This window comes from Orcinus orca, chromosome 3, assembly GCF_937001465.1.
Source record: "Orcinus orca chromosome 3, mOrcOrc1.1, whole genome shotgun sequence".
NCBI lineage: Eukaryota > Metazoa > Chordata > Mammalia > Artiodactyla > Delphinidae > Orcinus > Orcinus orca.
The window spans coordinates 1,593,873-1,616,150 of NC_064561.1; the positions used below are offsets into that span (position 1 = coordinate 1,593,873).

General features: G+C 60.6%; 1 protein-coding gene and 1 long non-coding RNA gene across 2 annotated transcripts; one reads left to right on the forward strand and one right to left on the reverse strand.

Annotated features, from left to right (window-relative positions):
* Positions 1 to 844: 844 nt before the first annotated feature.
* MKNK2 (MAPK interacting serine/threonine kinase 2) lies at positions 845 to 13,220 on the forward strand. Its single transcript, XM_004286350.4, has 14 exons — positions 845 to 1,001; positions 1,144 to 1,278; positions 4,785 to 4,872; positions 4,970 to 5,071; positions 5,152 to 5,249; positions 7,332 to 7,411; positions 7,733 to 7,806; positions 8,052 to 8,156; positions 8,268 to 8,323; positions 8,413 to 8,508; positions 8,968 to 9,162; positions 9,921 to 10,085; positions 10,805 to 10,848; positions 11,189 to 13,220. The coding sequence occupies exons 2-14, from the start codon at positions 1,228 to 1,230 to the stop codon at positions 11,424 to 11,426; spliced, it is 1,392 nt and encodes a 463-aa protein (XP_004286398.1). The 5' UTR covers positions 845 to 1,001; positions 1,144 to 1,227; the 3' UTR covers positions 11,427 to 13,220.
* On the reverse strand, positions 13,013 to 14,990 carry LOC117199091 (uncharacterized). Its single transcript, XR_004480285.2, has 2 exons — positions 14,886 to 14,990; positions 13,013 to 14,295 (listed from the first exon to the last, which is right to left on the reverse strand). It is a non-coding gene; the product is annotated as an uncharacterized LOC117199091 (long non-coding RNA).
* Positions 14,991 to 22,278: the final 7,288 nt, after the last annotated feature.

Sequence of the window (22,278 nt, forward strand, 5' to 3'; positions counted from 1 at the left end):
GGGTGGTGGGAAGCCTCTGAAAGGACAGGCTGGGGCCTGGAGGAGAGGGAGGACAGTTCACTCCGCAGGCCTGTAACACTAAGAGTCCAGACACGGGTCTGAGGACCATGCACCACTGGGCTGCGGGGACAGAGAGCTGACTGATTCTCTCAGAGCCTGGGTCAGGGGCCCCAGCCAAAATGGGGTTGTGTTTTGCCTCCCGTCCTGGTTGCCCCCACCCCTTGGGCTTTCTCTCCATCAGGCAGGCGAAGCACTCCTTTGCAGGACGGGAGGACAGTCCTTCACAGGTCTGTCCCCACCCCCTAATGTGGTCCCCTTTCCCAGCCAACAATCACGTGAACTCTTGGGAAGCAACCTGGGGAGGCAGCTGGGCCTATAAGCCTGTTTGGGTGCGCCTGCACGACAGCTGGGGCCAGGATCGGGAAACCCAAAAAGAGAGCCACGGCAGATCCTAGAACAGAGATGCAAGAGGGAGCCATGGCAGGTTCTAGAGCAGGGGTGTCGCCCAAAGGAGTCAGTGTATTCTAGGCCCCGGCCGACAGACTGCGGTTGTTGCCAGACGTCAGGGCCGGGCTTGGGCTCAGTGTCAGGGTCCTGCGGGCCTCCCGGAGCCTCCGGCAACCCTGCCCACGCCCGCCAGGACCCTTCCCGGGTCCCGCCCCCCGAACCCCGCGCACCACACGGCGCAGGCGCGCAGACACGCCCCGCCGCCAGAGCGGCCTTCCAGTCCCGCCCCCGCCGTGCGTGCATGAGCGGAGCCATGAGGGGCGGGGTCTGCGTCGGGGCGGGGGCGGGGGCTGGGGGGGGGGGGTGGCGAGCCTGGCCTATAAAAGTGGCGGCGACGGGGCCCGCCCGGCTCCTCTCGGCGGTGGCGGCCTTAGCGGAGGAGTCCGCGGTGGCGGCGGCGGCGGCGGCGCTGTTCCCCGCGCGGTCCGCGCAGCGGGCTCCGGGCTACGCGTCTCGGGCGGCGGCACTGCGGCCCCGGCCCGAGCCCGACCCCGGTGAGTGTGGCCCAGCGACCCCGGCCCGACCCCGACCCTGACGCGGAGAGCGGGCCCCACGGAGCCTCGCCGCCCTGGCCCGGGCTCCCGGCGCGCCGGCCGCGGCCACTCAACGCCCTCCTTTGTCTGCTCCCGCCCACAGGGTCCCCTCACCGGCCGCCCCCCGCCCACGGGCCGCCCCCCGGGCCCCGCGTCCCCTCCCCCGCTGGCGGGGCCCGGACAGAAGATGGTGCAGAAGAAAACAGCCGAACTTCAGGGCTTCCACCGTTCCTTCAAGGTGAGGGCCGGGTCGTCTTGGGGCCGCCCCGGGCTGGACCACCCGAGTGGCCGGTGGCGGGACGCGGAGCCCGCCCCCCAGGATACCCACCGGGGCTCGTGCCAGCTCCCCACCCTTCGCCTGGAGCTGCCCCAGCCTGGTGTGCATTGTCGGGGGGGGGCGGTGTCAGCAGGCCACAGTCCAATCTCAAGCACCCTGGGACCTGTCGGCTCTTTCTTCTAGAAGCCCCAAACCGGGTTGGGGACCCCTACATATGTGTCCCCTGCCGACCCGAGCCAGGCATGTGCTGGTATGGTGAGCAGGGGGGAGTTCAGTAGGCCACAGTCCTTAGCGCCCTGGGGTCTTTCCTCCAGGAATCCCGGGCAGGGCTGAGGGGCGTCCTGCCCGTGGGGGCCCCTGGCTGTGTGTCCCCAGCAGAGCCCAGCCGAGTGTGCACTGCTGGGGACTGTCAGCAGGCCACAGTCCGGTCCCCAGCGTCATGGGGCCTGCGGGGGTCTGCGGGGCCCTTCCTTCTGGAACCCCAGGCAGGGCTGCAGGCCTCCCCTACACACTCCTGGGTGGTCTGCAGAATGGGGCAGTGGACTGGATGCCCTTCCAGCCCAGCACCTCCCAGACACCCCAGGCCCAAGGCTATTTCCTGTCGGAGCAGGAAGTTTCTGTGGCGGGCCCCACGGCTGTGGCATGGGGCCGCCGCAGTTCTAGTCTCAGATGAGCGAGCCTGGGGGGGGGCAGGCAGGTGCTAGGCAGGGACCCCACAGGGCCTGGCCCAGGGGACACAGTGATGTCAGCGGCCACCCCACCCCGCTGGCCGCGTTATGTAATGGCTTCCCTGGGCCTTCTTGGGCAAGAACCTGTTGCCCTCTAGAGAAGGCAAGACCTGGGTGTATGTGCATGTGTGAGTGTGTGAGTACGCGCGCGCCTACAGGCGAACTGCACACCAGGGTGGGAGGAGCGAGCTGAGACTGTTTGGGTTAAAATTCCCAGGCCCGTCCAGCCAGCGTCCTGGGCCAGCGCCCCAACCCTGCCCACACGCCTGTCATTCTGGCTTCTCCCCCCAGGGCAGCCACAGCCTTGGCACGTCCAAGTGTTCAGGGCAGGGCGGGAGCAGGGTGGACTTGAGACGTCACTGGTGGTGGTCTGTCCCCTCTGGGGGCTGGGTGGGAGCCGAGATGGGGTCAGCGCGTGGGGCCGGCACAGTGGCCAAAGCAAAGTCGAACTTTCTGGATGGTTCCAGCCACCTCCTGCCAAGGCCTGCTGACTGGAGGCCCACAGCCAGCCCTGGGCCTGGCCTGGCAACACTGCCTGGTACTATGGGTTGGCCTCTGCAGGCCGTGCGAGAGCCCAGCGCTGAGGTGGGAATGTGGGAGTCCTGAGGGAGTTGGAGGGACACTGGGCCGGGAGTGCTGGCTCTGAGGTGGCCCTCCTGGTGGCCAGAGGCCGGCCTCGCTACGTGTCTCCTCCCGCTGCACCCCAAGCTTCCTCGGGCCGCAGCCACCTCCCTCCCCTCAGCCTGGCAGCAGCGTCTGCCAGGTGTCTCTGATGTATTTTTCCCCATTTCCACATGGGAGAGTGGAGCCTTGGACAGCGTGGGCATTTGTCTTAGCACCCCCCGCACGTGGTGACAGGGACACAGGAGCTGGCATGGCTAGTGTCCCTTCACCTTGGTGGCTTGGCCGCCCCTTCTCTCCAGGGTCCAGCTCTTTGCATTGGAGGCTGGCACAGGGGTGTGGGGTCGGTGACAGGCCCCCTGAGGTCCTCATGCCCTTACGTGGTCCTTTCGAGTCACCCCTGGGTGCTGGTCAGGCTCGGAGCTGAGGTCACTAGGCCGAGGTGAAGTAGCTGGTGAGGGCCGCCGCTGGCCCCGAGCCTCCTGATCACCCCCACGTTGCCACCCTGGGGCCCCTCCTTCTGGGAGGAGGGAGTCACCTGGCGCCTCCAGACGCCCCTGGACTGAGCCTTCTCAGAGCGCTGACTGCCAGTACTGGCACAGCCGTGTGCCTGGCTCCCCGGGGGTGCCGGACCCCTGGGCCGGCAGAGGCAGGTGCTGGTGGACGATCCTGCGCCGACAGGCTGGAGCACCGCCTTCCTCCCCTCCCCCGCCCGCTGGGCCTCCTAGCAACTATCTGCAGGGCGGGTGGGTGGCAAGGCCAGGAGGGCCCACGCCTGTTTTTCAGCCGCTCCCTGTGACCTCTGCCTGCCCCTGTGCTGCCGGACTGGCTTCCGGGCCTCCCGTCTGCAGGAATCTGGCCTGGCCCCTTCTGCTGTTAGGCCCCTGGGTATCTCCCTGGGGCTCTCCCGGAGTTCCTTCTCTGCCAGATGGCCCTCCTGCTGGAGACCTGCTTCCCCTTGTCCCAAGGCCCAGAGAGAGGCAGTGACTTGACCCAGGTCCTCCAGCATCAGAGCTGGAGCCACTGCTGTTTGTACAGGGCCCCCACGCCCACCTGAAGCCCTGGCCACCTGGACCCCCAGGATTCGGGGAGCTAAATGAGAGCAAACTCCTAGAGAAACACGGTGGGGCCTCAGAGCCTCAGCCTTAAAGCCTCAGCCTCGTGCGTTGCTGGGGGCTGCCAGTCCTCACGCTGGAGCCGCAGAAATTGGAGGAACCCCAGCTGCCTTCGTTCCCTTGTTAGGATCCCACGCACCCTGCCCCAGTCCCGGGGGCTGTCAGGTGACCTTGAGCAGGCCCCTTCCTGCTCAAGGGCTGTTTCCTTAGCTGGACACCGCGGCCTGTGAGGGGCTCCATCCTGGTGTGTCTGAGGGTACACGGGACAGTGCGGCTGTGGCCGGGCGAGGGAGTGGCCGGGTGCTCACGCGGGAGACCGCAGGTGCCTTTCCCGTGGTACCCCGGAGCCGGGTCCCAGCGGTGCAGAGCTGGAAGCAGATGAGCGAGGGGGTCGGACCAGGACAGAGGCGCAGAGCTGGGGGACGGGGCGCATTGTGGGCGCATCAGGAGCAGAGGTGTGGTGGCGGGAATCGTCTCGGGCCGGGAGGTGCAGTGGGGATGAGCGGACAGTGAGAGACAAGGAGGGCAGTGGTGCCCCATTACACAGAGGGGAGACTGAGACCAGGAAGCCATGGGAAAGCAGGCAGGGCTGCCCGGCTGGGAGCCCCGCTCCGGGAAGCCGCTGACTCACTCCTTCCCACTGGCTGCCCTGCGCCTTTGATCCCTGCGGCAGGGGCGCGGGCGGTCAGCCATGCTGTGGTGCTGGCCCCATCCTGCAGGTGAGCAAACCGAGGCTCAAAACGTGGCCTAGTGCCCCACGGCGACTCAGGCCTGGCCTGGGAGGCGGCACCCCCTCCCCTGCCTGCGTCTGGCCTCTTCCCATACCACACCCCCTCCCCAGAGGCCCCGAGGGCCCTGGGCTGGGGGTGAAAGGTCCATTTCCTTGTGGTCAGGCAGAGCCAGGCTTTCTGCTCCGCAGCGTGCGGACATGGAGACTGGGGCACTCTGGGTGCAGCTGCCCCGCAGGGCTGGGGCCTGAGCTCTGTCCTCTCCTCTCCTGCAGGGGCAGAATCCTTTCGAACTGGCCTTCTCCCTAGACCAGGCCCACCACGGGGAGCCTGACTTCGTCCTGGAGTGCCCGGCCCGCCCTGGTGAGGGGCTGGAGGGGAGGGCGAGCCTCTGGCGGTGGCGGAGGGCTGGGCCACCTCCTGAGCCAGGCGGACCTCACCTCCAGCTCCCCCTGCACAGATATGCCTGCAAGCCAGCCCATCGACATCCCCGATGCCAAGAAAAGGAGCAAGAAGAAGAAGAGGTGCCGGGCCACCGACAGCTTTTCAGGCAGGTTCGAAGGTGAGTGGGGCCGGCGGGGGCAGCGGTGTCGGGAAGATGGGCCGGCCCAGGGTGGCTCTCACCGGCCCCCTGCTCCGCAGACGTCTACCAGCTGCAGGAGGACGTGCTTGGGGAGGGTGCCCACGCCCGTGTGCAGACCTGCGTCAACCTCATCACCAGCCAGGAGTATGCCGTCAAGGTGAGACAGGCCCCAGCACCTGGGCGGCCCCCTCGCCCCTCCCCAGCCGTGCCTGGGATCTGGCACCCTCCAGGGGTGGCAAAAGGAGGGGAGCTGGCATTTGAGCTGCCGGACTGGCAGGCGGGGAAAACCAGTGTCTAAAAATGGCCTCAAGGCTGGTGACTCAGGCCACACCTGGGAATCCAGGTCAGCCTGGGCTGAGCCCCCAAGTCCGGGTGAGAAGTGACAAGGGGTGGCCCCGCTGCACAGGTGGCCAAGGACCTGGTGCCAGAGGGACCGCCGAGAACTGGGGACTTCAGTCAGAGCTGATGCTCACCTGCTGGGTCACTCGGGCCAGGCCCCTGTCCCCAGGGATGACGAATGCTTCCCTGTACTGGTTACAAACATTGAAAGGCAATGCCCTATTCGGGGCCCTGGGGGAGCTGGGCATCAGGGGAGACCAGGGAAGGCCTGCAAGAGCCTCCTGCAAGCCCTGGGCCGCCTCTGACCCAGTGTGCGCCTGCGCAGCCTGCGTTGCCTGGCTGGGCGTCAGACCCTGCGTTCCAAAAAGCCTTCCAGGCTTCCCTCGTGACCCTGCATCTGGGCTGGGTGGGGTAACGGGAGGCTGGCTGCCCAGGAAGGAGGGCCAGGTGCACAGTGGCAAGCGGGCTGGCCCGGAAGCCTCAGGCCCTGGTGGAAGCGTGGTGACCAGGGTGGCTGTGGTCCCCACCCCCTGGGAGCGACCGGGTTGGGTGGTTGATGGTGCCATAGGACTGCACACCTAGCAGGCATCAAGCACATTCTGCACGGTCAGTGTCCTCCTTCCTAAGGCCCCTGCTGGGCAGCCTGGCTTCTGTCACTCTGACGGACAGGGAAACCAAGCCTCAGAGGGTTGGGTTAGTTGCACCGTGTGTGACCCCTCAGAAGGCCGTCCCCTCTCAAGAGGAACCGCTGTCTCCTCCGTGGAGTGGGGGGCCCTAGCCACATTCCCAAGGGATGGAATGAGGTTCAGGTAACTCCAGGGCACGGCTGCTGGCATTATCTCAAGGAGCCCTGGAATCTGGTGGTTCTGCCCCTCTGTGGGGCAGGTGTATTTGTCACTAGACAGGTCGGACAGTGCTTAGGGTGGTGGCCGAGCCCCAGTGACCAGTGGATGTGCGTGCCCGCCTGCTGCTGGAGCCTGGCCAGTGGAGCACACCACGTCCCCTCCCCCAGGCTGCTGGTGGGCCGGGAGCCCTGGGCACAGTGGTGACCCAGGCCGCCCACCCACCTAGTGAGAGGGGGCCCTAGGTCCAACCTGGGAAGAGGTTCCCAGGAGGTGTGTGCGGCCTGGCTTTGCTGGGAAAGAGCTGGCACGCACTTCTTTTTTTTTTTTTGGCACGCGCTTTTTGACCTCCCCTCTCTGGGAGCGAAGCGGCTCACCCCAGGCGGTGGGCCCAGAACCCTCCTGTCCTTAGAGCTCCTGGGTGCCAGAGGGGGGTGGGCGCAGAGGCGTGGGCTGGTTTCCTGAGGCTCTGGGGTCCTGGTCGGCTGTGCCCACTGACCTGGCCTGAAACAGACTTGGGCTTACGGGGCTGGGGCATCTGTCCAGACTGGTTCCCAGGCAAATGGGATGTCTTGGCTGGCAGCCAGGCACCCCTAGGCCCCTGCAGTCCCCTGGGTGGTGTGTGAGCCAGCACAGTGGCCCCCAGTCTCCTGGTCAGGGAGAGCAGGCCGCTAGGCTAAGGAACCTGCTGCCCTGAAGGAGTATCTTGCAGGGGCTCCAGGCCCCAAATACACCCCAAGGCTTGTGGCAGTCAGGGGCGGAGAGCTACCGGCTCCTGTCCCGCTCACCCCTCCTGTGATGCCTCTGGGGAAACACATTGCCCCCAGTTTGTTCTGACACCACAGTATTGACTTTCAGTAAATTCTGGGCCCCCATAGGATAGCTCCGCTTTCCAGAACTTCAAAATCTAAGCTCTGACGAGCTTCACGCGTGACACAGGAGAAGTTTCTGACAGGGGAAGTTTCTGGCAGGGGAGGGGGGGCAGGTCTCAGGCTGTAGGGGGTCTGGCTGACCCAGTTGGTGTCTGTGTGTGTGTCCTCCCCCCGCTGACATTTCAGATCATTGAGAAGCAGCCGGGCCACATTCGGAGTAGGGTTTTCCGGGAGGTGGAGATGTTGTATCAGTGCCAGGGACACAGGTAATGTGACCTACCCTCACAACACTGGGCCCCGAGCCATCTTTCAGTGGCTGAATGGGCCCGAGTGCCTCATCACCCCCAGCAAGCACTTAGTGAGCACCCACAATGTGCCAGGCCCTGTGCTGGGCATTGTGGGTGGGCCCAGTGGCAGGCAGGCTGACAGTCCGAGGTGGGCAAGGCGGAAGCAGGCCCGTGGCCCCGGGCGCAGCCTTCCTGTGGGTAGGTGGGGTGGAGAAGGCGGGCCCCTGCTGGGCAGTTCTGTGGCTGCCCACAGGCCTGAGGAAGCCTCACTCCTCCCCCACCTCCCTGCCCCCACCCCAGGAACGTTCTAGAGCTGATTGAGTTCTTTGAGGAAGACGACCGTTTCTACCTGGTGTTTGAGAAGATGCGGGGCGGTACGTGGGGCCTGGCAGGCTTTTCCATCTGATCTTAATGGGCCGGGGGTTTAGGGCCACCAGGGAGAACCTTTCGGGGGGCCTGCACATCAGAGGGGCCTTGTGGGGTCCACACGCCAGCTCAGGTTGGAGGACTCTGGACCCGAGGAGGCCGGAGTGGGGGCTTCCCTGCCAGGGTGGGGTGGGTGCTGGCCGTTGGGCAGTGGAGGTGACCCCTGTGTGTTCTGCTCCATGGCCTGGCCCAGGCTCCATCCTGAGCCACATACACAAGCGGCGGCACTTTAACGAACTGGAGGCCAGCGTCGTGGTGCAGGATGTGGCCAGCGCCCTGGACTTCCTGCACAACAAAGGTGAGTGGCCACTCTGCCTGCCCCAGGGGTCCCTGGGTGCCTAGCCTTGCGCCCAGCCCACCCGCCCATGGACCCCTGACCTGCCCTCGTGGTTCTTGGTTCTTCCTGCAGGCATCGCCCACAGGGACCTAAAGCCGGAAAACATCCTCTGTGAGCACCCCAACCAGGTGAGGGGCGCCGGGGGGTGGCCTTTCCTGCGGGCCAGGGCCCCCAGGGTCGGGACGCCACCCTCACAGCCCCTTCTGACCCTGCCCAGGTGTCCCCCGTGAAGATCTGTGACTTTGATCTGGGCAGTGGCATCAAACTCAACGGGGACTGCTCCCCCATCTCCACCCCGGAGCTGCTCACCCCGGTGAGGGCCTGCGGGGTCAGGGCGCCCCGAGTGGGGTGCGGGGGGGAGGGGTAGCTGGCAGGGGCGGAAAGGGCGGGAATGGCCCCCGAATCCGGTGCCAGGCTACAGTTGCATAACCTCGAGGTGCGGAGCCTGCTTGGCGGCTCGGGCCTCGGAACTCTGGCTTCCGCTTAGCAACAGCCGCTGATTGGCCGGGCAGAGCGGCTGGGCGGGGCCGTGGTCGGGCGCGGTGAGGCTGGGCGGGCTCCCGGCACCTGTTGATTGGGCGGGGGGGTTGGGGGCGTGGCCGAATCCCTCAGCAGCCTGTGATTGGCCGGCAGGGCGAAGGCGGGGCTGGCTCCCTCAGCAACCTGTGATTGGTCGGTCAGGGCTGTCTGGCTTTCGGCTCCGTGAAGTCCCTGTCGGGGCGCCCCCCTATCCCCCCTCCGCGGGCCCTGACGACCCCGCTCCCGCCCGCAGTGCGGCTCCGCCGAGTACATGGCCCCGGAGGTGGTGGAGGCCTTCAGCGAGGAGGCAAGCATCTATGACAAGCGCTGCGACCTCTGGAGCCTGGGCGTCATCCTTTACATCCTGCTCAGCGGCTACCCGCCCTTCGTGGGCCACTGCGGCAGCGACTGCGGCTGGGACCGCGGCGAGGCCTGCCCGGCCTGCCAGGTGCGAGTGGGGTCCTGCCGTGCACCCCTCCCCCGAGCACCGCGTCTGGCCTGCCTCGGCATACACACACACACACACACACACGCACACGTGCACTCTCACTCCTGCCTGCCCAGTGCACCCCAAGGCTTGGTCCATGCACACACCTACCCCCCACCCTGGAGGAGCTGGCCTGTGAACCCCCCTGAGCACCCCTAAGGGCCTGGCCTCCAACCACTGACAACATCCACAGGCCACTGCTGGCCTGACCTTTCTGGGTTTCTAGAGGCTTGTTGGGTTCCCCAGCCCCACAGGAGAAAGCAGTCAGGGGTCAGGAAGTTGAGGTGGGGCGAGGCCTATGGTTTGAGGTGGCCAGGTTCCAGCCTTCTACCCACCATGTGAGGCTCAGGCTTCATGGCCTGATCCCCCCAGAGCCTGGCCGTCCAGAGCCACCCTTCAGTAAATCGGGCCCCACTTGAGCAGAGCCCACCAGGTGCCTCCCCGAGTCCACTCTCTGGCCCAGCCTCCCAGCCACCGCCAGTTGGGTGGGTCCCTGCCCTCCTTGGCCTGCCAGATCCCCTGGCCTTGCCAGCTGAGCTCAGGGCACTTTCCCCGACCCTAAGCCTGGGCCCAGGTCACATGCAGCTGGTGGAGGCTGGGGACCCTGACAGAACTTGTCACTCATCGGTGCTCCTCTGGGTCCAGGCCTGCCAGGCGTCTGCGACGTGGCCTCAGCCCTTGCTGGCTGCAGCTCACCCCACCTTCCATGTTCCCTCCAGAACATGCTGTTTGAGAGCATCCAGGAGGGCAAGTACGAGTTTCCGGAGAAGGACTGGGCCCACATTTCCTTTGCTGCCAAAGACCTCATCTCCAAGCTCCTCGTCCGTGACGCCAAGCAGAGGCTGAGTGCTGCCCAAGTCCTGCAGCACCCCTGGGTGCAGGGGGTGAGTGGGAGCACCAGGGAGGCCTGGGGGGCGGCTGGCCTCCAGCCTCTGCCACTGGGCTGGGGTGACTCAGAGCACAAGGGTACGACAGCCCTAGGCGGCTCAGCATCGAGACCCCCCCGAGCGGGCAAGGGCGCAGCAGGGAGGCCCCCACTGCCTGCTGGCCAGGTTGAGTTGGGACTGCAGGAGCTGCTTCTCAGTGAGTCACCAGGCCCTGTGTCCTGGAGGCGCAGGGGCCTCTTCTCACCTGGAACAGAGTGTCAAGCTGAGGTCAGCCAGGTGGCAGGCGGGGGCCTGCCACCCCCCGTCCAAGGCTCTGTCCCCACCAAGCTGAGAAGAGCTTGCTGTTTCTTCTGCCCAGTTGCTGTCCTGGCGGGGCAGATGCCTAGGCCAACAGGGCAGGGGGCTTAACAAAAATACAAGTTGGCACTGTGGGGAGCAAAGACTGGGGCCCCACTGTCAAGGCAGATGGGCTGTTGGAGCGGGCTCCCAACCCCTGCTGGGAACTGGGGCAGCTTTGGTGAGAGGCAGGCCCCGCCCATCACGCGGTCTGGCAACGTCCACCACGCTCGCCCGGCTCGGGCCGCGCCCCTCCCCCCAGCCTGGCTCGGTTCCCGGGCAGGTGCACCGCCTTAACCCCCGGTGCTGTCGCAGCCAGCTGGGCGCCCCGAGGCGGGCGGGCTCTGCTCTCCAGCCTCACCTCTCCTGTCTCCTTGCAGTGCGCCCCGGAGAACACCCTGCCCACGCCCATGGTCCTGCAGAGGTGAGGCCCGTGTGGGATCTCAGGCTCCGAGCGGGGAGCCCCGGGTCCAGGAGGGGGCGCTAAATGTTAAGATGTTTAAAGAAGACTACACGATCCTTTCAGTCTTGGCGGGGGAAGCCGTCCAAGCGCTTGGGTGTCCTTGTACCGGGTGATGAGTTTGTGACCCCACCGCGAATTCCAGTCCGCCGGCCCCTCCCGCCCCCTGCGGAGTCTGGGGCTTCCTGGGGCGTGCAGCCCCTCCCCCAGGGCACTGCACAGACCCCGGGGGTCCCGAGGGAAGCAGGGGGGACGGGCCGGCGGCTACCTCCCCCTCCTTGCTGACCCCCCACCCTGTCCCCAGGAACAGCTGCGCCAAAGACCTCACGTCGTTCGCGGCCGAGGCCATTGCCATGAACCGGCAGCTGGCCCAGCGCGAGGAGGACGCGGCCGAGGAGGCGGGGCAGGAGCAGCCCGTGGTCATCCGAGCTACCTCACGCTGCTTGCAGCTGTCCCCGCCCTCCCAGTCCAAGTTGGCCCAGCGGCGGCAGCGAGCCAGCCTGTCCGCGGCCCCCGTGGTCCTGGTGGGAGACCACGCGTGATCCTCTCCTTCCCTTTGTACATAGGCCGCCCCTCACCCCGTCAAGTCTAGAGATTTTTTTAAGCTATTGCCCGCGGGTGACCAGCGGGCTGCCCTCCCCCGGCTGGATTCCGAGGCGCTAAGCTCAGCTCGGGGGTCTTTTTATATAAGGTTTTTGCTGTTGGGTTTTTTTTCCTGTTCCCCTCCTTTTGTTTTGTTTTTTTCCCCTTTCAATGGTGTTAAACGCAGAGCAGGCGCTCGGGGAGGAGAGCGGAGGGCCTGTGGCTGGGTGGGGCCCTCCCGCCGCCCCGGCCCGGGATGCGCCGGGTACTGTGAAGGCCGCTCCCCGCCGCCCGCGTGACTCAGGAGAGGAGGGCGTGGCGTCTCCCCGAGCCGGCGGGACCTCGCCGCCCCCTTCCCCGGCCCTCACAGTGTTTTCAGGGACGGGTCGACCCCCACCCACCTTCCCTCGACGAGACGGTAGCTCCTTCCCTCCCCTCAGACACCCGGGCGGGCCGGGGGCTTCTCACGTCTCCCCTGTCAAAGGGCGGGGCCTGGGGGCAGGCGGGGTGGCGCCGCCCGCTGGAGCCCCCGCCGACTGACAATCGGGGCTCCCTCGAACCTTGACCTTAAGCTGCGGCTGCCCGGGGCCCCTCCCCTGGTCTCTCCACTGGGGAGTGCCCACCCGCGAATGGGGGCGCCAGAGGAAGCGCGAGGAGCCGGACAGGCCCCCGTCAGCCGAAGTGGGGGTCCCGCGGACCCCCGACCCGGGCACCCGAGTGCCCCTTCTCAGGGCTCAGTCTGACCACGGCCACGTCCTGCCCGGCCGCCCCTCGGGTCTGGCGTGGAAGCTCTCTCAGCCCCGTCCCCGGGGTCTCTGTTCCGCCCACCTTAAGGAAAAGGCCGCAGCTGCCGCGCCCCTTCCGCCCGCGCCTGAGTCAGACGTCGCGTGACCCGCCGGGCTGGGGAGACTCTGACGCCTTTCGTCCTCGGGTGGGAGACTCTATGCAATTCACAGGCTTCCTTTTCCACGTGCACACGGGCTTCTGCCGGGGTTGGGGGCGCGGGCAGCCGCCCAGACCGCCCTCCGGCTCCTAGCTGTTCGTCCTGTCTCGTTAGTTTTCCAGAACATCAGCTGACTTCCCTTCCCTGTTCTTGACGAATACTTGAATGGGGGGGGGGGGGGGCGGGCCTCGAGGCGTGGGGGGCTCGAGTGCCGTCTCTGCGGTCCCCCGAGTCTCGGAGATTGTCGCCGTCCTTGGTGGCTGGTGGGGGGCCACCGCCCCGTCCCGCCCGCCCGCCGATCTGTGGACTGGCCTTTCCAAAGACTCCGGGGGTGGGGAGGCCACCCCCCATCATTTCTCGCCCATCAGTGATTCCACGTTTTGCAACCGAGGATTCTGCCTTTTTGTAAAAAAGAAACAAATGGACTCTCGCCCGCTGCAGGCGCCATGGCCATTTTACTCCGGAAAGCTGAGCTGTGAGCAGCTTTTTTTTTTTTTTCTCAAAGGTGGGACAGCCACTTCCTCCCCCACCCCTGTCACAACGACAGTGCGGCCCGGAGGACTGGTCAGAACCGTTACTGTGAACGAGCCTGGCGCTGGGGGGAAGGGGGCACAGCAGTGTTTCAACGTTAAGATGTGTAAAAAAGACAAAAAAAACTCAAATTTTTTTTAAGTGGGGGAAAAACGTCCAAGCACTTTAACTCCACTGTACCAGGTGAACTGATACAGCTCAGAAGTTTTCCTTTACACCAACTGTCAACGCCGGTATTTTGTATTGTTTTGTAAGGATTTAATAAAAGTCATAAAAACTAGTTTGCACGCCCGCACCCTGCTTTCTGTTGCCTTGCGACGAGCTGCTCAAACCTAGTGGCCCGAAGGCATTTTGATATTCCCGGTGATGCTGTGAGTCACCGATTCAGATGGGGCGCGGGTGGGCTTGGCTTATCTCTGCTCCAGGACACCTGGGTCCTCGGCTGGGAAAGACTCATCTGCAGGTGTGGGCTGGGCTGGCACCAAGGCTGGCTCGGCTGGGAACGAGGGCCAGGTGCCCACACGTGGCCTCCTGCGTGGCTTGGGCTCCCTCGCAGCATGGCCGGTGGATCTGAGCGGCCTGTCCTCGGAAGCCTTCCTGCATCACCTCCCCACGTCTGAGCTTAGGTTGGGGTCAAGCGCACAGCTGTCCCAGATCCAGAGGGAGATGGGAAAACAGCTTTGTGTGGGGGAGGGGCGCCTTTGGACAGCGCAACCTAATTCGATAAAACCCGGTGTTCCAAACCTCCGCCTCATGGCTGGCCCGCCTCCCTCTCTAGACTCCATCCCCTCAGCCATGATTAAGTTCTTGCTGTAGGCAGGGTTTTGCTGGACAGTCCAGGGCTGACTTCAGATCCTGGGGGGGCATGCGGGTGGAGAGGGAGGCGGTGGGTCAGGGAGGGCTCCCTGCAGGCAGGAGCCAAAAGGGGGTGGCAGTGGAGTCCAGTGGTTAAGGACTGCTGTGCTTGTCAGTTTCCTCAACTGACAACGGGGATCTGAGAGGAGCCAGGTGAGGAGGCCAGCAGGTAGTACAGCGAGAGGGACAAGAAAGAAGTAGATGTGGTCGTCTCTGCAGGGCCTGGGGTGGGGAGCAGGCAGTCCCAGGGAGGGCCAGTCCAGGTCAGCCCCCGGAGCCTTCTGCGTCTGGCTTCTCTCACTGAGCATCACGTCCTCGAGGTCCATCTGTGTTGCGGCGTGTGTCAGTGTCTCACTCCCTTACATGGCTGAGTGATTGGTCCATCATCTGGACCACACTGTGTTTATCCGTCACCCATCGATGGAGGTTCCCGCTCTTTTGAGTTGTGAGTCATGCTGTGAACATCAGTGTACGTTTGTCCGGTGGTTGTTTCATTGCCCCTGGGTGGACACCCGTAGGAAGAAAGTGAGCAGGGTACGGACCCCATCAGATGCCATTTTGGGAGGACTGTTCTTGTCACCAGGTGGAGTGTGGGCTTGGGGCCCAAAGGACCCCGAGAGCCATTGTCACCCTTGCAGCCAGTCCAGTGAGGGCTGACGGGCCTGGTGAGGGTGGAGGCCACAGAGCGCACAGATGCTGGGTGTCTGCCAGCGCCCGGGGACAGCCTGCATGTTGGCGGGGCGGCGAGAGGGGGGCTCTCCGGGCTGTCCAAAAGGCCTCCTGGCAAGGTGTTATGCGCTAGGATCCCCTCTCCTGCCCAGGATCCCAGGCTCGCCAGGTGGCATCCTCCCCCACCTGGCCCTTCCAGAGGAACCTTCAGGCGCACCTTGGAGCCTGGCCCTACCGCTGAGCGCCTGCTAGAGCCCTCCTCTCAAACCCCGCAGTCCCCCTCCCAATTCCTCCAGGCCCCGCCCCATCCCTTGCCTGGCCGGGTATATGTGGGGGGAATGGGGTGGGTGCCGCATGCCAAGCCACCGCCCTCCTAGGTGGCACCGAGCTCTGCCCATCCCCTCCAGGCCCCGCCGCTGACCTCTGCCTGCCCCGTGCCGCCTGCCAAGTTGCAGCTGCCAGGCACAGCTTGTTCTCGGAGCTGCCGCTGTACATTTGATGTTTGCGGTTTCCTCTTGGCCGATCCCGCCCCTTCCACGTCCCCTGGAGGAGTGGCAGGAAAATCCCAGAGCCGGAGGAGCTGAAGCCTTTCCCAACTTGGCGACCGTGGCCACCTGTCTGCACCTCAGTAAACGGGGCTCACGGGCTCACGGCAGGTGCTTCAGCTGGTCCGGGGCATCTGCAAACTGGATCTGTCACCCAGAGATCACGGCGAATCACATGTGTGATTCGGGAGCTGCCCTCCACCCTGCCCCGCACACACAAGAGGGCCACACATGCTGATGTACGGTGTTAAGAGTAGGGGAAACAGGGCGAGTATCTGGAAACTTTGTACTGTCTTCGCCGTTTTTCTGTGAACCTAATAGTGTCTTTTAAAAAAGAAATTTTATTTTAAAGAATAAAGTGAACTAAAAAAGACACAGACACAAAAGGCCACGTAGTGTGTGATCCCACTTATGTGAAATGTCCGGAACAGGCAAATTCACAAAGACAGAGAGTGGATTGCTGGTTTTCGGGGGCTGTGGAGGGGTGGGGGTGACTGCTGATGGGCACTGGTTTTCTTTTGGGGGGATGGAATGTTCTGGAACTAGAGGTGATGGTTACATAGCTCTGTGAATGTACTAAACACCCCTGAAGTGTTCATTTTATTTATTTTTTCGCCACGCTGTGCGGCAGGCAGGATCCTAGTTCCCCGACCAAGGATGGAACCCGTGCCCCCTGCTTTGGGAGAGCAGAGTCTTAACCACTGGACCACCAGGGAAGTCCCTGAAGTGTTCATTTTAAATGGGTGAATTTCATGTTCTGTGAATTTCTCCTAAATAAGAATGAAAAAGACGACGGGACCGAGTCTGTGTTGAGTCTGGTACACAGTGAGTGCTCAATTAATGCGTGGAGGAATGTTTTATCACCAGCACAGGTGTCTCCACCCCAGAGTGTAGGGATTTGTGCAGGTTTTGTTCCCGCCATTGTCACCAGTCACCAGCCCAAGTCCTCCCCGTGGATCATATCCCATCTCACAACCTCTTTCACTGTTCCGTCTCAGGAAACTGCGGCCTGTCCTGGTCTTAGACTCACCCAGAAGGAGGAGAAACTGGTTTAGAGCGAAGCCTGATGAAATCAAGTCTGACGTGAGGAAGGACTTACCCCGTTGGTGGAAGCCTGCATGGGGTGAGCTGGGAGGGAGGGAGGGCTGGCTTCTTGGGGGCGGGGAACCTGGGTGAAGAGCGTCACCTGCCAAGGCACCTCGCCTGCCTCTGGCATTTGGATGGGCATCTGGAGCCCATCGGCCCTGGGCCATCGTGTGCCGTGAACCCTCTCCGGTCCCCACACTGGGCTGTATTCATCCCCTCCGTCCAATGGGCATCACGCTCCCCGGCACATAGGGTTTGGGGTCTGTGGGCAACTTCGGGAAGACGCCGTGGAGTTTCTGTCACGTCTGCCAACTCCAGCTCTCCCCGGCCTCAGTTTCCCTTTTGTGACCTCCCGAGAGGCGGCAGAAACCTGGGACACCAACAAGAGGGAGCTTGTCCAGCGCTGCATCCTTGGCTCTGGAACCAAGGAGGCCTCCAGGGTCTGGGTCCCAGGATGCTGGTGCCAAAGGCCGTTGGGGAGAGCGTCTGGTGAACAAGTCCCCCAGCAGAGATTTGCAGACAAACAGGGACAAGAGCCTGTTGCCAGTGGGGCTTTTTTGTTTTGTTTTTTTGGCTGGTCCGCGGTATGCGGGATCTTAGTTCCCCAACCAGGGATTGAACCCGTGCGCCCTGCAGTGGAAGCGTAGCGTCTTAACCACTGGACCACCAGGGAAGTCCCCTGTTGCCAGCGTTTTATCTGCACATTCAAAGGGGCATCCACCCCGCAGGTGCAGGGGCCACATAAAAGTTGTGGGTCGGAGCCCTGATGCCTCCCCAGCTGAGGTCATCAGCCCAGTGAGTCACCCCTGGCCACTTATCCCTTCACTGGGGGCCTGGTTGCAGGCACACGATGGTGAGAAGCCGGCTTGCCACCACTCCAGTCCTGGGCTAGGACCCTCCCCTGGGCGTGAAATTTAAGGGGGTGCCAAAAAACCTCCGTCATCCAGATAATGTTTTGTGCCGTGACAGCTGTAGATTCGTAGCAGTTGTAAGAAATAACATTTTCCCCAGTGGCAACATTTTTGCAAAAGTCTATTACTGTGTCACAAGCAGGATCCCGACATTGCTACAAGTTGACACTGTCTCTTGTATCCCCATGTGTGTGTGCCTTTCGTGGTACCAACCAACACTGCTCTGGGCTCAAAGCAAAATAGAACATGCTTTTCGGGTGACAAAACTCCACTCACCCCCTGTTCTCACTTGGAAATAGAAGGAATCAGACTGGACCGTGGAAGCCGGTGTCTTCTGATAGAACCGCCTGGAATGATGAACGTGTCCTCCATCTGTGCAGCCATCAGCCACATGTGGCTACTGAGCACGTGAAACGTGGCCAGTGCAGAGGAGGCGCAGAATGCTTCACTGATTTCACTTTCATTTATTTGCATTTTTGTGACCCAGTGGGGCTGCTGGCCCCATTGGAGAACGCGGGTCAAAAGGCCCGGTCTGTGCGTTACCTTGGGTTTCACCCCAGGTCCTTGGTTTATCCTGTCTGTTCATCCTGAGCCCCGGGCCTATGGTTGGCGCTCAATAAACGTTTGTGGTGGGACAGGTTGAGTGAGTGAGAGGTCTCTGGATGGGCAGTCCCTCCTGGCCTTCTAACCTCCTCCATGTGACTCTGGCCCCTCCACGTGAGACTGGGTTTGCCCTCACCTGGGCCTCAGTACACCCATCTGCAAAATGGGTCAGGGCACCAGAGTTCCAGGAGATGGGGCTCCCCGCTGTCCTCCGCACCTTCACCCCTCGCCGGTGCAGAGCCTTGGGGTTTCACACCCTGTGACAGCCACCCAGGGGGATACAGTCCACAGCAGTGGGTGGCACCTGGGGGAAGGGCCACCGGGACCCCCACCCTAGCAAGAGATAGAAGCAGGGCTGCATCTGGGGCCGGGGGTGCTCTGGGCATCCCAACAAGGAGGAGGAGTCTCAGATGGGGAAACGGAGGTGCAGCCACGTAAGTCACCTGCCTGTGGGTGCAGAGCTTTCGTGTCCTCAGTTGGAGCCGGTCCCGCCTCCTTCTTTCCCTCCTGTCTGCCTTCCTTCCTATCATAAAGGAAGGCACATGTTGCACCTGCTCTCTATCCAGAACCACTTTACGTCCCAGAACGAACATATATAAAATATATTTGTCCCGTGGGTTTAAAAAAATTCCTCAGTGAATAAGTGTTTTCATTTACAGTCTCCACACTGGAGGGTACACTCCACACACACTGGAGGGTTTTCCTGATGGCCAGTGGGGTGGGGGAGGTCCCTGCCCACAAAGGAATCGCCCTCCTGCTGCCCACAAGGCCAGTGGGCATCCTTGGCCGGGTGCGTCAGCTGATGTTGCCTGCACGCTTGCCTCTTTGGTGTGCTTGTCCTGTCTTGTTTGTTTTGCCTCCTCGGTTGGGTGGGTGCTGGTATCTGGGGCCTCTCCTGGCTCAGGTAGGAGCTGGGGAGGGCGGGGCTTCTCCCTGTGAAGAAGTTAAGCACCCAGAACCTTCTGGAAGGGGGGAGGAAGTGAGGAGCTGGAGTCAGGGAAGTGGTGGAGGTTGAAGGAACTCAGGTGGCTGAGCCCCAGACCTCCTGCTGCTCCAGGATCTCTCTCTCTCTCTCTCCCTGTCTCTCTTTTTTTCCTTTTGGTCGAGGCACGTGGGATCTTAGCTCCCCGACCAGGGATCAAACTGGTGGTCCCTGCAGTGGGAGTGCAGAGTCCTAACCACTGGACCACCAGGGATGTCCCAGGAGGTAGAAGATCTATTTAAAAACCCTACACTGAGTTCATTCGGGAGGAACTGCCAATCTTGGTTGCCTGTCCTGTTCATTCCCTTCCTTTTTATTTATTTACTTAATTAAAAATTTTGTTTGTTATTCAATTCTAGTTGATTTACCATGTTGTGTTAATTTCTGCGGTACAGCAAAGTGATTGTTATATACATATATACACACTCTTTTTTCATATTCTTTTCCATTATCGTGTATCGTAGGATACTGGATATAGTTCCCTGTGCTCTACAGTAGGACCTCGTTGTTTATCCCTTCTATATATACTAGCTTGCATCTGCTAATCCCAGACTCCCAATCCTTCCCTCCCCCACCCCCTCCCCCTTGGCAACCACAAGTCTATTCTCTATGTCTGTGAGTCTGTTTTTACTTTGTAGATAAGTTCATTTGTGTCATACTTTAGATCCCACATATAAGTGATATCGTATGATATCTGTCTTTCTCTTTCTGACTTGCTTCACTTAGTATGATAATCTCTAGGTCCGTCCATGTTGCTGCAAATGGCATTATTTCATTCTTTTTTAATGGCTGAGTAGTATTCCACTGTATATGTGTACCAAATCTTCTTTATCCATTCATCTGTCAGTGGACACTTAGGTTGCTTCCATGTCTTGGTTATTGTGAATAGTGCTGCCATGAACATTGGGGTTCATGTATCTTTTTGGATTAGAGTTTGGTCCAGATATATGCCCAGGAGTGGGATTGCTGGGTCATATGGTAGCTCTGTCTTTCGTTTTCCATTCCCTTCCTTTTTGATGGTCACCAGGCCTGCAGGTTGGCCCTCCATGATCGTGCTGTCGGATACTCATGCTTTGTGTAGCCCTCACCCACGTGGAATAGGATGGACCAGGCGACCAATGGGATACTAGGGAAATGACGGGGTGTGACTTCTCTCGCTGTCTCTGGGATCACTCATCTGGGGGAAACCGGCCACCATGTTGTGAGGATGCTCAAGCAGCGCTATGGAGAGGCCTACGTGGAGAAGGGCTGAGACTCCTGCCAACAGCCCATGTCGCCTTGCCCTTTGCTCCTGATCTGACTTCCTGCAGAGGCTAAGCCCCTCGTCCTGCACTATGCCACTTCTGGCAGCTCCAGTGCCTTTAGCTCTTTTCCTGAACCCCTGAATTTCTTACAAGTGGGAAATCAGAGTCAAAGGCTTGATGGAGTCAGGGTAACATTTTTGGCTTGAATACTTCCTAGGTGGCACTTGCATCCCCTCAGGCAGGACCTGGTGACTCCGTGTGCTACAGTTTATCCTTGGACTAGAGTGACATGAGGGACTTCCCTGGTGGTCCAGTGGGTAAGACTCCTCACTCCCAATGCAGGGGGCCTGGGTTTGATCTCTGGTCAGGGAACTAGATCCCGCATGCATGCCACAACTAAGAGTCCGCATGCCACAACTAAGAAGGCCACGTGCTGCAAAGACGTTCCCACATGGCACAATAAATAAAATAAGACCCGGCTCAGCCAAAATACATACATACACACACACATACATATGTACATACATAATACATACATGAAATATTTTAAAAATAAATAAATAATAAAATAACTTTAAAAAAATCGAGTGACACAAGTCACATGGATAAAACTCTTGGGACGAGCTTCTAGCACATAGAGTGGCTTGATTTCCCCTTTTGTGACTCACCTGGTTATCTCAACACTGCTGATCACCACTGCTGGAACCAAGAATTTCATTAAGAGCTCCAAACTCCTGGCTGGTCTCAGTTGAAATTGTCTCTTCCTTTCCCCAAATCCAGTCACATCCTCAATTTATGATGTAACAAGGGCCGTGCTGTCCCTGTGGGTGAATCTTCTGCGCTTTGGCAAACCCCATAGTCTGATGGGGTGTGAGACTTTAAATGGCCCAGAAATTAAACCCAGGCCGAGCACCTGGCACGGGCTGGGCCGCATCTGTTTGCGGTCACTGACCCATTTGTAAGGGGTCCCCTCCTGGGCCAGGATGTCAAGGAGAGGCTAGGCTGGCTTCTCAGAAGTGTTTCCACCTTAGACACCAGCTAACTTAGGCCAAGTAGAAGCAGGAAGCATCAACCCACAACTGACCTCGTTGTGTGGGGGAGGAAAATGTTTCCCTCTACCCTCTTAAGTTCATAACTGGGGGCTGCGAATTAAACTGGCAAAGGATATTTTAACAGGAGACAAAGCGTACAAATGTATTAATTTTTAATTTTACATGCTTGGGGCGTCACAGAAAGAAGTGAATCCCCAAAGGAACAGTGAGATTTGAGAGCTCATAGGCCTTCGTAATAGAGGAAAGGGAGAGGAGAAAGGCCACTTATGGGAGAGCAAACGAATGTTAGGAGAGATAAATGGGCCTTTGGAGAATAGGTGAGAGATATGATAGTTTGTGACAAAGTCTGTCCGGTAGCTGACTTGTCTTCTCTGAGAAGAGAAAATGAGTTGATTCCGGGCAGGGATTTATGACACTATGAGGCTCTGTGTTTAGGTAGATAACAGATTTCAAGAACTCAGATGCTTTCAGCTCAGAGAAATTCTTACACCAGAGCGGCACATTTGGGGATGGCTAATCCGCATCTCCAGTTGGCTCCTCCCAAATGTTCTGCTGCCTCTCCAACATTTTTCTTCAATATCAGGCATTTTTGGTGTGAATGATATCCCTGAGGGACAGCCCCAGTGTCCAAGAGTCAGGGAGGTGGGGAAGGAAATGATCTCCCACCTTGCTTGCCAATGATGGTTTCCTAAAAATTGCTGAAGCTCCAGGATGAATGAAAACTCCTGGGATTGGCTATGTTAATAGCGCCCTCTAGAGGCCACCACCAGCTTAGACAGGGCTGGGGGTGGTTCAGGGAGCCCTGGGTGTGAACCTCAAAAACCCTCTCCAAGAATTTCTGCGAGGGACTCAGGTGTTTGATCAGCAAACAGGAAGTATATCAACATGGTGGGGCGGAAGGGCTTGGCGCCATTCTCTGGTCACCCCCGCGTCTGGGCGGGCTCAACTTTCTGCATTCACAGCTAATCTCTGTGTCTTTGAAAAGATGCCAGAACGGATGGTAGAAATGTAATATTTTTATGCCAGCTGAACTTAACTGAGGTATAGTTTACTAATGGTGACCTGCACAGATCCTAAGTGTACTTCGATGGGTCTAGGCAAGTGTGGGAACCCATGTCACCCACACCCCATCGAGACCTGGAACATTCCGGCATCCTAAAAAGTCCCCTCCACTCCCCCAGACACCCGTCTTCCTGATTTCTAGCACCGTAGGAATGACGCCTGTTCCGGAACTTCATCCAGTTGGTCCCCCGCGGGATGTCTTCAGCACCTGCCTAAAGAGCTGTGACTTTGCAAAGGTACGACGTAAGGTAAGAAAGTTTGTATTCAGAGAAATTTAAAACATTAAAAAAAAAAGATTTTTTTTTTCCTTTGGAGATGGAGCAATCTGC

Excerpts from the sequence above, each read along its gene's own strand:
- MKNK2 (XM_004286350.4), top strand. The coding sequence starts at position 1,228 with ATGGTGCAGAAGAAAACAGCCGAACTTCAGGGCTTCCACCGTTCCTTC. Across the intron at positions 8,324-8,412 it reads TCTGTGAGCACCCCAACCAG|GTGTCCCCCGTGAAGATCTG; the intron begins GTGAGGGGCGCC and ends GACCCTGCCCAG. Across the intron at positions 10,849-11,188 it reads ACGCCCATGGTCCTGCAGAG|GAACAGCTGCGCCAAAGACC; the intron begins GTGAGGCCCGTG and ends CCCTGTCCCCAG.